General features: G+C 48.6%; 2 protein-coding genes across 5 annotated transcripts in view; both read left to right on the top strand.

The window, feature by feature from the left end:
* RALGPS1 (Ral GEF with PH domain and SH3 binding motif 1) overlaps window positions 1–4369 on the top strand; it is a 280227-nt gene extending 275858 nt beyond the window's left edge. For all 4 annotated transcript variants that reach the window (XM_045790913.2, XM_045790912.2, XM_087869364.1 and 1 more), the window contains one exon: window positions 16–4369. In XM_045790913.2, coding sequence (XP_045646869.1) covers window positions 16–45 — 30 coding nt within the window. In that variant the 3' untranslated portion in view covers window positions 46–4369. The remainder of the gene's footprint in view (window positions 1–15) is intronic.
* A 2218-nt stretch (window positions 4370–6587) lies between these two features.
* GARNL3 (GTPase activating Rap/RanGAP domain like 3) overlaps window positions 6588–14462 on the top strand; it is a 141901-nt gene continuing 134026 nt past the window's right edge. The window contains exon 1 of the mRNA XM_045790907.2: window positions 6588–6743. Coding sequence (XP_045646863.1) covers window positions 6652–6743 — 92 coding nt within the window. The 5' untranslated portion in view covers window positions 6588–6651. The remainder of the gene's footprint in view (window positions 6744–14462) is intronic.

Raw genomic sequence — 14462 nt, 5'->3', positions numbered from 1 at the left:
AGCTTTCTCTTCCAGGTACCTGCAAACCTTATGTCATTTGAGTAAGTCTCTGCAGGACTCGGCGTGACTTCAGAGGCTTCCGGGAGCCCAGCCTGGGACTGGTGGCGAAGCGCATGTCCTGGGCACAGGCTTTTGGCCAGGGTGCTGGGGGACTCACGGCCAGACTCAAGGGGACTAGGCCTGCGGCCTTACGGTCCAGAGGGCTCGGCCAGTGCAGGGTCCACCCGCCAATCCCCAGCGACTCTCATGACACTCATTGTTCAGCACCACCCCGCAGGGCCGTGGTTGGGCCCAGACTGTGCACCCCACCCTCCCTCTCTGGGCCTTCGTCCGTCCACCAGCTGCTGCTTCGACTAGAGAGCATCCGGCCCACGTTGGGTCCCCCGTGCTTTCTCCTGCACAAGAGTGGACAGTGTTAACCTGCATGAGGGGCCAGAGAGAAGGAACAGGCTATGGAGTTGGCTTTTTATACCCCAAGTACACGGGGTCGCTCACCCACAGGGCTGCCTCAGATTTTGTACAACCCCCAAAGCGTCCTCTGCGTGTGCGTGCCGTATACGTGTGCGTGTGAGCGAGTGTGAACTCTTTGAGAAACATGCATTTTGGCACAAGACTTGTGACATCACACCCTTCATTCGCTTTGAGGCCCTGCTTTAACCCGACGTGATAGCCTTGTCCACCGAGGAAGGTCAGAGTGAGAGCCCAGATTCCTCCTATGTTAAGGGTTCCTTGCATTCTTTTACTGTAAACAAACAATGCCTTAAATTGTGTCTTGTTTTCTGTTCCTATGGGTGCTATTCATCTGGAAGGCCTGCTCTCTGGGCCCCCCGGGTCCCTTCCAGGCCTTGTTGCTGTTGGCTCTTCTGAGACAGGACCCGGCTTCAGGACTGTGGACTGGGCTGGCCTGCTTGCTCCCTCCCACCCCTCTCCTGCAGGGTCTGAAAGCCCTTGTCTTCTCCCCCCGGACCATGCCAGAGTGGGAAGTTGTGACACTTTCTCCCAGCTTCCTAGGAAGCACTCGGAGGCTGCCATGCTCACTCACAGAAGCCGCTGTGTACCAGCCTCTCCCGCAGGCCAAGGCTTTGCTCCCATCATCTACTGCCAGGGCGGGGCCCCCTGGGATTCCTGGTTACACTGGGGAGCTGAGTGACACTGAGGCCTTAAGCTCCCCCAGTCTTGCCCCCAAACGCAGTCACCAGCAAGTTCTCCACATCCAAGTCCAAGGGCACAATTGCTGATGACCATGGTGACAAGAGAGCCAAGCCCGGGGAGTGAGCGGCCCCAGCTCTGCATTCAGTTAAGCGCTCTTCACATTGACAACGTCCTTTATCAGTCACTGTCTGTCTTATTTTTAAGTGAGTTTTATTTTGCACAAATACATCTTTATTCTAAACAAGGAATAAAGTTAGCTTTATTTATGGTAGCTTTATCACCATAGCTTCTCTCCCTTCCTCCCTCTCTAATCTGGGTGTCTGAATTCTGAGAAGGAAACCTTGAAATGGTTTTCTGAATTCCTGGGTCTTTGTTGCTGTCATGGTTTCCGAGCTCACACTGGTCAGACATCAAACCACCCTTAAGAGTTTCTGGGCAAGATGTTTCAAAACAACATCCTCACCAGTAAACTGTGAGAGGTGGATTTTAAAACTACCAAAGGACCCACCACTGTATTTTGGTCAAACGGTGACAGCTTTTCCTGAAAATTGCAATGAATTGGTGAGGAAAGCAGTTGCTGTCAGGGTCTTATTTTATGGTCAAGGCTTAGTGTGCTCAGCAACTAACGCGCCTTTGGAGCAAAGTCTAGAATACTTCGTGCCAGGAGAAGCTCCAGGTGGTAACGTTGGTACCATCCAACCTTGGCCGTGAGTGCTCTGCACACCCGCGCACAGCCGGGGTCCGGATGCGCGCACCCAGTTCACACCAATGACTACTCAAATGGGCATCCAGAGGCCGAATGAAAACACCAAACACTCCAGCACCTCTCACCAGAACCATGCAGTGTTAATGCTGTAACCTACACTCTGATTCTACCTGTTAATGTTTTTTGAAGTCTTGAGTTCGGAGGAAAACGCAAGCCTGAAAATCAGCTACTTATTTTCCTTGGGTTTCTCCACTCAACTGTCCTGGCTCTTCTTGCATGAAATACTATAGATATCCATCCAAAAACCTCAGAATTTCAGGCTCCCTTCAGTCAGCACATTTTCTGCCCTTTACACATTTTTCTTATCTTTTGCAAAAATTTTGTTCTGAGCTGAATTTGAAATAGCACAATTGCAATTCTTTTCAAAATGTTTAGTCTTCTCTCTGATTGAGACTGATCCCACATCCCCTCCTAGAAACATTCTTAGCGTGGACTCTTGAAGAGTCTGCTTAGACCTTGTTGGCAAAGGCCTTTAGAGCTGGTAAGAACCTCGAAGGTACCGGAAGAGTCCTAGAGACAGGCTGAAAGATGCTGGGCTCTTCCAGCTGGGATGTGGGGCCACGCATGTAAGTGCTGATTATCTTCCCGGCATTGGTTTGTCCTGCAAGCAGTGGGTGAGGAGACCCTCAGGCTGGCACAGAGGAGGCCAGGTACAAAGCCCAAAAGGGAGAAGTCCATGGGTGGATTCTCACCCCGGAGGGAAGCATTTCTGGTTTTTGCTCTTTGACTATCCATAATGCACAAATGTTTGTGAAACCATTGAAGGTGATATGTCTGCATGCATATGCTGGTTGTTGGTTTTTGTTTTGTATTGTTTTTTGAGCAAACAGATCATGGTGCCCCCAAATGAAAATTACAGAATGCTGTCTACAAATCGTGGAGTAGGTAGTTGGTATCATTATGATGCCCTAAGAACAGCTCATGCACCTGTCCCTGGGAATAATTTTTGCCCCTCTCAGTTGGAACATGTTTTATAACTCAAGGTCAGCCAAGTGCATTCTTACAACTGAAATGCTTCATGGAGGTTTGATTCAGTGGGGAGCAGTAGAAATAATGTTCTGAGTGTGCCCAGTGAGAGAGTGCGGCCTCCCTTCCCTTCCCTGAAGAATCCCATTCATCACCCTGTCTTGCCATGGAACCTAAAGAGGAAGATACTTGAAGGCATTCTGTTTAGAAAAGAACCCACTTTCTCTTGCCAACTGAATTTATAAAGCATTTTTTTTCCTTACCAATATGGCCAGTATTTCTTTCATCATCTTCCTCTCCCACCTCCCAAGCCCAAGACGTGTATCTTTTAGGATGCCATTTTACAAGTGGAAAACGATCCATGAAAATGGGAAGCCTTTCACGAGCAGGGCCTGATTTCACTCCACAGGTGGGGTCTACAGCTCTGCACCCACGTTACTAATGCTTGTATCAAGGTGAACATTGCTAAAAACACAACCTAACTTATTTTGCATGACTTCATAAATGGCTTTAACCAGTCTCACATCATACTGACATGTTGTGTGATTTCATGTTTTAAAAAGAAAAAAAAAACTACAAGAGTCCCTTGGAAAGAACATTCTCTGCCCCACACCACCCATTCATTCATTCATTCATTCATTCGTTCATGACTCTAGTGAGTGCTTCCTGTGTGCCAGGCTCTACCCGGGATATACTGTAAATGGCTGAGAACAAAGCTGATCCTTGCCCTCGTGGAGCTGACTACACTCAACGAACAAATAATCCTCACCATGACATCTCCTCCGGCAAGACCCTGCCTCTCTCCTAACACAGGGTAGAAACCCTGTGCACATTCCTCCAGAAAGGTTTCAAAACGCTCAACAGACTGAATAGCCTCTTGATCTGTGAGTTCACTTGCAAGGAGAACTAGATGGAGTCGCTGTCCTAGAGGCTAGTTGTCGCAGAACACCCAGGCACAGAGCTATGGTCAGGCGTGCTGAGGACTCAAGGTGCAATGAGAGAGTAAGGCCAGAATATTGACAGTATTTACTCCAGAGGCTTTTTTAGTTTTAATTTCCATGTTAAATGCAAGTACAGCATGAGCGAGAGCTGCATTTTCTTGGGTGGTGAGAATTTGTACGGTGGACCACCTCGGAGTCCTGTGCTGCGTAAGGGTGGGTACGCTGGGGGCAGTCCTGAAATCCCTGTTTGCAGCAGCAACGTGAAGGATCATCTGTCCGTTCTATAATCGTTCATCTCTTTACCCATTTCTGAATGACTGTGACCATTCGGTAATGAAATATTAGTAATTAATTTATTAGTATGGTATAATCTTTAATAAATTTCGTGCCAAAATGCATGGTTTTTCACTTAGCATTCAAAATGTTGCGTACAGAGTAGTTTTCAATTTCTTATGTATTCCTCAAAGTAAGTTGAAAATCAGTTTCTACATTTTAATTCGTTTCTTGTTAAATCTGTTGCACTCTCCTGGGCTGTTTTTTTTTTCCAGCAGACCCCCCTGCATGCAGTCGTGTAAGGACTTTCTCTAATTCTTGTGAATTGTCTCACCCGCAATAACCACTGAACATCAGCCCTCTGTGGGATTCTTTAGATTTTTGGTGAAGTATTTTGTTACCTCAGTCTTGTATCAAGTTTGCTGTATTTTTCAGCTTGTTACACTGATAATTGTTTCACTAATTAAATACTTTAATGTACATCTTTGTTTACTTTGAAATTAAATGTGTTTTCCAATGAACATTGCTCAATTTATTATTCAAGTGAATTTAGCATTCACTTTGTAAACCGTTGCTGTGCCAGATAGAGACATCAAGGAGGTCTGGGGCACTCAGAGCCTGGCTTAGACGTTACTAAAACATAAATGACATATGGGAACAATGCCTTCAGGAAGGGATAGAGTCAGTGCTTCGGGCACTCAGGGAGATGGAGGATCTGGGGAGGGGATGGGGGCATTTGGAGATTCATTTCAGAGATTGCTGAACACATGGAGGACGGGGGAGGCAGGAAGACAGAAAGGAGAAGGAGCAGGATGAAGTTGGGAAAAGCAGCCAATCCAGTCTCACTGAATAAAGGATTTGGGGGAGTAATGGGATCCAGGTCTGAAAAGATATGTTGGGGGAATTCAAGATGTTAGGCAAAAACCAGAAACCCACTCTAGTTTGCTTAAGAAAAGGGGGTACTGTCTTACAAGGCTGTCTCATGGAAATGATGGGAGGACCAAGGTGGAATGTCAAGGGGCTGGAAGGAGAAGCGGAAAGCTTCCTACCTCTTTCTTTCCTCTCCTTCATTCTCTATCCAGATTGGCTTCTCTGCTGGAATGTGCAGCAGCAAAGAAGTCCAGGCATTACATTGAAAGCGCCGGGAAAGTCATGAGGGAGTGTGTGCCAGTGACAGGATCAAAACGGATCATGGGAGCCCCGTCCCTGCCTGCCTCAGTTTCTCAGCTAGTGCCTTCCAAAGCTCAGTGGCTGAGTCTCCCACACACACTCAGGCTCTTCTCCACCACCCCAGGACCCGCCACACCACCCTAGCCACTGCAAGCCCTGCTTGCTGAGGGCCCCTAACTTACCTCCTTCTCCCGATTTAGATAGCACAGTGACGCCCAACTTTACCCAGGTAGGGATGCTGCCCTTAGCCCCAGTGCGGTGCTCAAGGGCTCTGAGACAGATGCATCTGACTTGGGGAGGAGGTGAGGACGGTGAGGTGTGGCGGTTGTCACACAGCTGGAAAGAGTACATCACATCCAGTCAAGACTTGAACCCACGACTGGTCACCTGCAAAACTCCAGCCCCTCATTCTCACTGCGTCAGGCGCCACGAACGGCCACCAGGAGACAGCAGTACCTCCACTTAATGGATGGAGAGAGATGCGAGCTAACGCAGACTACGGTAAAATGCCTGTTTAGCCTTGAGGGCAGAATCCTACCCCTGCGAGTCGCTCGCCAGGGCCTGAAGCCCAAGCAGGTGAGGCGGTGTGGGCGGGGCCGTGCCGTGGGCGGGGCTTGGGGGAAACGCGGCTGTGGGCGGAGCCCTGCCCAAGCTGGGTTGAAGGCAGTGAGAGTGAGTGGACCCTCATGCTTGGGGGCTTTAGAGAGAAAAGGGGGCTCCGTGCCTGTGGGCGAGACACAGGGAAGGGCGGCCCCCAGAGGGACGCTGCTACGTTAGAAACGGCCAGGAGGCACTGAGGTGTGGAGGGACGACGCTCGAGGGAGCCGACCCTTTGGGTGAGGGCCGGGGCCGCGCGGGAGCTCAGTAGTGAGAGGTAGGGGGGCGGGGCCTGGGTTTGTGCTGAGGCGCCAGGAGCGGGAGGGGCGGGGCCGCGGGCCCGACCGCGCAGAGGACAGGGTGGGCGTTTTGGGTGTCTAAGCCCGACAGAGGTGAGGAGAGCCCACCCCGAACCGGGTAGGTCCGGCGTGGGAAGGGCGTGGCTGGAGCTTGGGGCTGGGGCGGGACCTTGACCCGGCTGAGGAGCGCGGGGAGGGCTGGGTTGAAGTTCGGGGCGGGGGCGGGGCGGGGCCTGGGCCTGGCTGAGGAGCACGGGGTGGGTGGGGCTGAAGTTCGGGGCGGGGGTGGGGCGGGGTCTGGACCCAGCTGCGGGGCAAGGAGTGGCCTGGACTGAAGTTCGGGGTGGGGCTGGGGCGGGGCCTGGGGCCGGCCGTGGCGCGCGGGGCGGGGCATAGGCTGCGGCGTGCGAGCCGAGCGGCCGGCCGAGCCCCGCCGAGGCCCGAGCCCACCCGAGTGCGCCCGAGCCCGCGGCCCCCGCCCGGGGCGATGGAGCCGGAGCCCGGCGGGGTGGCCGCTGCGCTTCTGCGGCAAAAGAGGGCGGCGCTGCGGCGCAGGGGGTGCAGCTTCGAGAGCCCCAGGTACCGCGGCCCGGGAGGGGTGCGGCCGGGAGGGGCGGAAGCGGGGAGCCGGCCACGTGGTGGGTGGGGGGCGGTCTGGGGGGACCGAGGGCTGCGAGGCCGCGGCGCGGGAAGGCGTCTCTGAGGGGCTCTGAGGGGATCCGGCGAGGAGCCAGGGCCGAGCGGCTGGGGGTCGAGGGGGAGGTGGGCCGCCCGAGCGGCAGGTGCGGGAGGGGTCACCCCAGAGAAGAACCAGCGAGTGTCGGGAACCCAGACTGGACGAGACGCCCCCAAAGCGTCGGTGCTGAGGCAGGCCCCGAGCAGAGCCGGGCTCCAGGCGGATTTCGGGCTGTGGAGAATGTGCCGTGCCGCCTCTTGTAAATGCTCAAGGACAAGGTCGGGAAATAGCTCCCTGAAGTCCCAGGGAGGTCTCCCTCCTGCGGGAACCTCTCTGCGCTGCCCCAGGACCCAGGCCACCTGCAGCCTTCGCAGCCTGGCTTGGCAGGTATCGCACACCTGCTGCCTCACAGCCCCGCCCATCCTGGAGCCGTGTGGCCCCCTCAACATGCCGGGCCCCTGGGTCCCGTCTGACCCGCGGACGCCTTTCCTCTGCTGGGGGAGCCCTTGCCCATCCCGGCCCCCTCGTTTGGCCTGGGGAACTCTCCTGAAACTGTCCTGTTGGGTTCCTTCTCCCTGGAACCTTGCTCCACGGACACGCCTTCCACCCGCTCTACTCTGCCAGACCCATTCTCTCAGCGGGCATTTTCTTAACTCGGAGTGCCTCCTCCCGCTCCAGCGCTCCAGCCTGGCTAAAGTCGGCCCTGCCCTTTCACCCCCGCCCCCGCCTTCCAGATGGCTCCAGTAGCCTCCCCACCAGACTTTCTGTCTTTATTCTTCTACCTCTCAAGTCCACATCCTCACTGGCCGCTGGAGGGGTCTTAGCACGACCCCCCTCTCCAGGAGCTCTCTGTGCCTCACAGCAGTGAGGGAGACCGGGGTGGGGGACAAAGAGAAAGATGGGAGGTGGTACTCTAGCCCTCACTGAGGCCGAAAAGGGGAATCAACAGCTAGGCTGACAAACCAGGATCCTTAGTATGAGGTGGGAGGCCCTTGCACTGCTTGCCTTGCCCTTAGTGCCCCCGCCCCCAGCAGTACTGATGAGAGTGTAAGCCTCATCAGGGCAGGGACCATCCGGGTCCTGTTCACTACTGTGGCCCCAGAGCCTGCCTCAGGCCTGGCCCACACAGACATTTACTGTCTATGCAATGAATAAATGCCTGACCAGCCGGTAGTTCTTTCCCTATGCTCTTTTTCTCATCTGTGCCTTTACTCCTGCCATGCTCTTTGCTCTACTTAGAAGAGTCTTTTCGAGTAACACCTGTCCCCTCTTCCTCTGGGAAGTCTTCCATGAACCCTAGGCTGAGCTCTGTGCTGTATCAGTAATCTCTGTATATATCTGTTATTCCACGTAGCACTGTGTGTAATTACCTGGATAATATGTCTCCCCCACTAGAGTGGGAGAACCAGGCAAATAGGTTCTCTGTCCTGCTGCTACTCACACTCGCTGCTGGAGCGCGTTGGATGGGAAAAAATGTACCAAGGGATGAGGCTGAAGAGATGAGCCAAAAGCTGAATCCAGGCCTGAGGTAGAACATTTAGGTCAGCGCTCTCCAACAGAACTTTCCACAATGATGGAAACATTCTGTTATCTGTGCAGTCGGATACCGCAACTACTAGCCACCTGTGGCTCTTGAGCACTATTGAAATATGGCTGGTGCAACTAAGGAACTGAATTTTAAATTTTATTTGACTTTAAATTAAATAGCCACATGTGACCAATGTTTATGATATTGGATAGTGCCAATTTAGAACATTTTTCTCTTCCTCCAACTTCATACTTTTACCACCCCATCATTTGTCTCCATGACTCCCACCAGAAAGACAAAATGACTTCTCCAGAGGTCTCTGTTTAAAACTCCATGGTAATATCGTATAAACCTTAGAGATAATGCTTACCAGTTTTCTGATCATAAAAATAACTTATGTTTGTTGCAAGAGAATTTATTTAACCCATTTTTTAAAGGATTTTATTCATGTATTTGACATAGAGAGTACAAGCAGGGGGAGCGGCAGGCAGAGGGAGAGGGAGAAGCAGGCTCCCCACTGAGCAAGGAGCCCAACAGAGGGCTCGACCCCAGGACCCTGGGATCATGACCTCAGCCAGAGGCAGACACTTAACTGACTGAGCCACCCAGGAGCCCCATTAACCCATTTTTTGTTACCATACTTGCCGTGTATTACCAGTTTTCACTCTTACTAAGTCACATCAAATCTGTGTGCATTAGTCTGTGTATAAAGAGGTAATCACTTCCTTAAGATAAGTTCATAGAAGTGATGGAAATGTTTGGATCTAAGAAAAGGGACATTTTAAAGGCTTTTGAACCATAATGCCAAATTGCCCGCCAGGACTTCATACCAGTTAACAGTTCTCCCAAGAGCATATAAATGTGCCTGTTTTTCCCACCACAATGCAAGGCATTATCATTTATAAATATTTGCTAAAATGGTCCGTGTCTTTGTTTGGTAGTGAGGTGAAACTTTTTTCTCATGTTTCTTTATAATTTGTATTTCTTTTGAAAATGAGATCTATTCATGCACTTTGTCCATTTTTCCTTTGGAATGTTTATCGTTTCCTTATTGAATTGAAGCACTTTTTATTTATTAAGGAAATTAATTTTTGTGGCCAAATAGGTAGCGTATTTCTCACAGTTCATTATATGCCCTTTAACTTTCTTTAGTGTTTTTCGATAGTTTTTATTGTTATTTTTTAAAAGTTAGTCACATCTATTTATTCCTCCTGTTTATGCTTAATTAGAAAATAATTTCCTAACTTGAAACAGATCAGTGTTCATCTACAATTTCTCTTATTTTGTTGCTTTAAAAAAATCCTCTTTAATCCATTAATCCAAATCACCTCACTTTTAAGGGAAACTATTAACAGCTGTCTTGTATTGGGGTGGCATAATGGACAGTTAGGGCCAGGAGGAGAAAAATTACCTGTGACTGATCTTAACCATGCAAGTGTGTGGGTACCTACAGCCGATCTGTTGTTCCAGAAGGTCCAGGGTGGGAATGGGGTGTGTGAATGCTCAGAAAGCTCTGCAGGTGATTCTGACAGACAACCAGGGATGAGAGCCTCAGCCTCACTTGTGGGCATGCTGCCCACTTAGCCTCCTTTGCTCCAAAGCCTCAGTTACTTCTCATTTCCTGTTGTGTCAAGTTTAAATGCCACTGCCTCATGTGTAGGACCTTTCAGAATCTGGTTTAACCGTATTTACTCAATCATGTTGACATCAGGAGAAAACGGCATGACTTTCAGAATGGCAACTGTCTTTGCTAAATGGCCTGTGTCAGCTCAGTTAACTGGCGGGCAGACACAGCCCGTGACGAGTGTAAAGGAACAACGTGGGGTGTGGCCCAGGCTTTAGGCATCCAGGTAGGGGGCAGGGAGGGAGACAAGCTGGGAAATCTGGGAGCCAGAAGGCAAGACACTGACGCCGTTAAACCACTTGCTGTCGATGTGTTTGTCCTCATTTTGTAGGAAGGCGTATCAGATAGTGTTCAAGAACAGGGACTTTGGAGGGAGACACACCCAGGTTCAAGTTTCTGTCTTTTCACTTGTCGTGTGTGTGGCCTTGGCCAAGTTGCTTAACCCTCTGACCCTTGATTAACTCCTTTCTAGAATGACAGTAACACCTACCTGACTCACGGGACTGATGTCAGCTTTGAATGAACTGATTGATGCAAAGTGCTGAAAACAGCGTCTGGCACAAAGCATTACCAAATGGCAACTTTTCCGGACCAAAGTGATTCACGTTTATGCGCAAGTTCTCAACCTTTCCCTTCTCTTGCCTCATTAAAATTTTGGTTTTACCCATTCAATTTTTCTTCCTCCCCTCCCCCTCCGAGCAAGGTCCTGCCTTGCTTTTTTGCATTTTTGAGCTGCAGATTTAGGAAGAGAGGGATCGAAGAGAAGAAGAGTAGGTACACAAAGCACTGGTTAGAACTGGGTGATAAAAAACTTTAAGGGGGGGGCGCCTGGGTGGCACAGCAGTTAAGCATCTGCCTTCGGCTCAGGGCGTGATCCTGGCATTACGGGATCGAGCCCCACATCAGGCTCCTCCACTATGAGCCTGCTTCTTCCTCTCCCACTCCCCATGCTGTGTTCCCTCTCTTGCTGGCTGTCTCTATCTCTGTCAAATAAATAAATAAAATCTTAAAAAAAAAAAACAAAACTTTAAGGGGGTTTCAGTGGTGAGAGGTACAGAGACACGTACTTTGGATGAGGGAGGCAAATAGGTCTCCCTGTTCTTTTTGTTGCTCAAAGATATATTTTAAGAAATACACCTGTTATCTTTCGTGACTTTGTGGTGATCAAGAAATACAGTTAATGAGCTTGAGTCATTTTAAATCACTATTGCTACATTCTCTCATTCTGGCTGCAACACTTCATAGAGTCAAACCACATATGAGCCACAGTATTAGCAGGGTTACACATCGAATCGAATTTGAAAGGCAAATTCTAAAGATCAAAGACTGTCCACACTGAATGGAGCTGTAGACAACAGGTTAACCTCTCAGAGCGTGTTCTTCCAGTGTGGCCCCTGGACCAGCAGCATCAACTTGTTAGAGATGCAAATTTTCAAGCCCAACCCCAAGTCTACTGAATCAGAATCGCAGGGGATGGGGCTCAGGAAACTGTTCGGGAACCAGGGTGCTCTCATCTAATACAGTGCTTCTCAGACCTAACAGAGGAGAATCCCCAGGAGGCCTTCTTACAACAGTTCCTTGGACCCCACCCCTACAGATTCTGATTCACTAGGTGGCTGTGGGTCTATGAGTTGTACTTCTTTTTTTTTTTTTTAAGATTTTATTTATTTATTTGACAGAGAGAGAGACAGCCAGCAAGAGAGGGAACACAAACAGAGGGGGTGGGAGAGGAAGAAACAGGCTCCCAGCAGAGGAGCCCAGTATGGGGCTCGATCCCAGGACTCTGGGATCACGCCCTGAGCCGAAGGCAGACACTTAACGACTGAGCTACCCAAGCGCCCCTGAATTGTACTTCTCACAAGCCTCCAGCACTGCTGGCCCAGGGACAGACTTTGAGAACCACCCCGCTAGGGCAATGCAGGCATCTTTTTTATAACAACCCTCCCAGCAGGTCACCTTCCACTTATTACGTCTATGGTCAAGGAGCCCATACTGCAAGCCTTTTTGTTATTGGGCAACTCTATTGCCTTTCCCTAATAGCGCAGTCAAAGCCTGCCTGATTATGTTGACCACCCATCGTTCGTGATTCTGCTTTGATACCTACTTGCAGCAGCAATGTCTGGGGTTGTGATGCCAGGTGAAAAGTGGTGGCTTGCATTCTGGGGCATAGACTCAGTTGTCAAGTGGTTCTCATTCCTGGCTACGCAGGTGCGATCATCGAGCAGTTCTCGAGCTACAAGCAGGACTAGTAATGCATCACACCTTTTCTGATTGGTGCCTTACCAGTAGTTAATACTTTTTAAGATTTCTGAGGTCAGTGAATGACAAGCAGAGAAAAATTATTGGTTCATAGAATGGCAAAATTGTGGAGTGGACCAAGCAAGCTTTGGGAGAGGGTAGATCTAGGTACTCAAATTACGTCGTCCGTAGGCTTTCTTCATTTTCTGGGTGGACTTATTTTCCAGGTCTTTCCTCGTGGAGGCAAAGTTAACTATTTCAGGCTTGTTTTCTACCAGTGTACAGTCCCCACTCCCAGCAGAAAGACAGTGCCTGTCTCTCAATAGTTCTAGAGCGTGTTTCCCAAGCTTGATATTCATTGGATCTCTTGAGTTGTATGCTCATCCCTGAACCAGTTGTTTTGGCTAGAAGGGGGTAAAACATGCTAATGGGCTGGGTCTGGGTCAAGTGCCCAACCCAGAACTAAGAGATTAGATCACTTCCATCCATAGAGACCAAGAGGAAGTGATTGCCCAAAGGAAAAACCATAGTGCGATTACCAGAAGTGGAATTGATACTGGGTTGACCTCCCATCCCCCCAAAAAGTGCCATTACACCTGGGAAGCTTTCTAAAATAGATACCCAAATGCCACCCCAGAGTCACAGCATTGGGTTTTCTGTATTTTTTTAGTTCTCATTGTAAAAGGCTACCTTAGTTGAGTGTTTCAAGTATGCTTACTAAGTTTAGCCACAGTGGGTGCAGAGCCCTACATAGAAGAGATTTTGAATCACAAATAGAAAACATATTTTCTGCTTTCTCAAATACTGCTTCCTACATAGTGGCTTCCTTGTTAGTAATGCATATAACCTACACCTTGTGAGAACAAATTTGATGCCAAGACAAATGCTTTCTTGTTCCTGAACATGGCTTTCAAGGCCAAGATAGGATCAGAAAAGAACAATTATCCATTATGCATCGTGTTGCCTTCTTCTTCCTTAGTTTCTCCTGACTTTCAGATTCTCGGATTTTTTTTTTCTTCTGTTTTTCCAGGAGACTCTTTCCCCCCCAGGTAGTTTTGTAAACTATTATTTTAATGTGGGCTGTTTTCATAATCCTCATTTCTCTATATTATGTAGTTATTCTTCTTGTTTGTGTCGGGCCCTTAAGTATTTAATCACAAATAAATCTGCTGCTGTCAGTTTTCTTTTGGAAAAACAGCAGTCTTCCTGGGAAGGATTATTAAGAGCTGTCTTGTATTAGGCTGACATAATGGGCTCTTAGGGCCAACAGAAGAAAATTAATTTTCATATTATGTCTGTTCTCCTAAGAGAAGGGAAAAAACAACTTTTATTATTCACCAAGAGTTTAAGTTAATACAAACCAGCTTCCTTTCTCAGAGGAAGACAATAGTCAAATTCGTTTTGCTTTAGAAGGTTAATATGAGAAATTATGTTTGGTTGTCTGGCTTCCAGAATTGAAGATCTGAACAGAGGTGGAGCCTGTAAGAAAATTATAAGAGATTTGGCCTGTACAGTGAGACTCACTGCTGGTTTTACCGTGGGGGAAAACAATTATAAAGCAGCATATGTAAGCGTAGAGGTGTGGGAAAATGGGAGCCATGCATCCGCTTGTCTCTAGAGCTAGGATCGTAGAGGACAAGAAGTGAATGAGAGTGAGCAGTGAGGTGTCGCTGCTGCCCAAGGAGGTTTATGTTAAAGGCTGCTCCTGTAGGATTGCTTGTAAAAGAAAAAAAAAAAAAAATTAAGAAGTCCTTTGGGAACGTATCAATATAATGCTAATAATTTGATGCCAAAAAGATTAAAAAGATTGATGCCAATCTCTGTTTTCTGACTTGAAAAGATATCTAGGATGCTCATATATGTTAAGTGAAAAGGAACAAATGGCTTCTTCTGGTAGTAGCAAGTGTGTAGAATTACAAATAGAATTTAAAATTTCCTAGTAGCCATATCTTTTTTATTTTTTTTAAGTAGGCTCCACGCCCAACGTGGGGCTTGAACTCACGACCCTGAGATCAAGAGTCGCATGTTCTACTGACCAAGCCAGCCAGGTGCCCCCTCTCTGAGCAATAGCTTAAAAAATAAAAAGAAACAGGTGAAATTAATTTTAATAGTTTAATCTGTTTAACTCATTATATCCAAAATATTACCATTTTAACACACAATCAGTATTAAAAATAATGAAGGTAATTTACTTCTTTCAGTACTTTCTTTGAATTCTGGTGTGTATTTTAC

This window comes from Ursus americanus, chromosome 18 (genome assembly GCF_024610735.1).
Source record: "Ursus americanus isolate L20-20 chromosome 18, mUrsAme1.1.p, whole genome shotgun sequence".
Classification (NCBI taxonomy): domain Eukaryota; kingdom Metazoa; phylum Chordata; class Mammalia; order Carnivora; family Ursidae; genus Ursus; species Ursus americanus.
The sequence above is the reverse complement of the archived record's forward strand: the minus strand, read 5'-3'. Positions and strand labels throughout refer to the sequence as shown.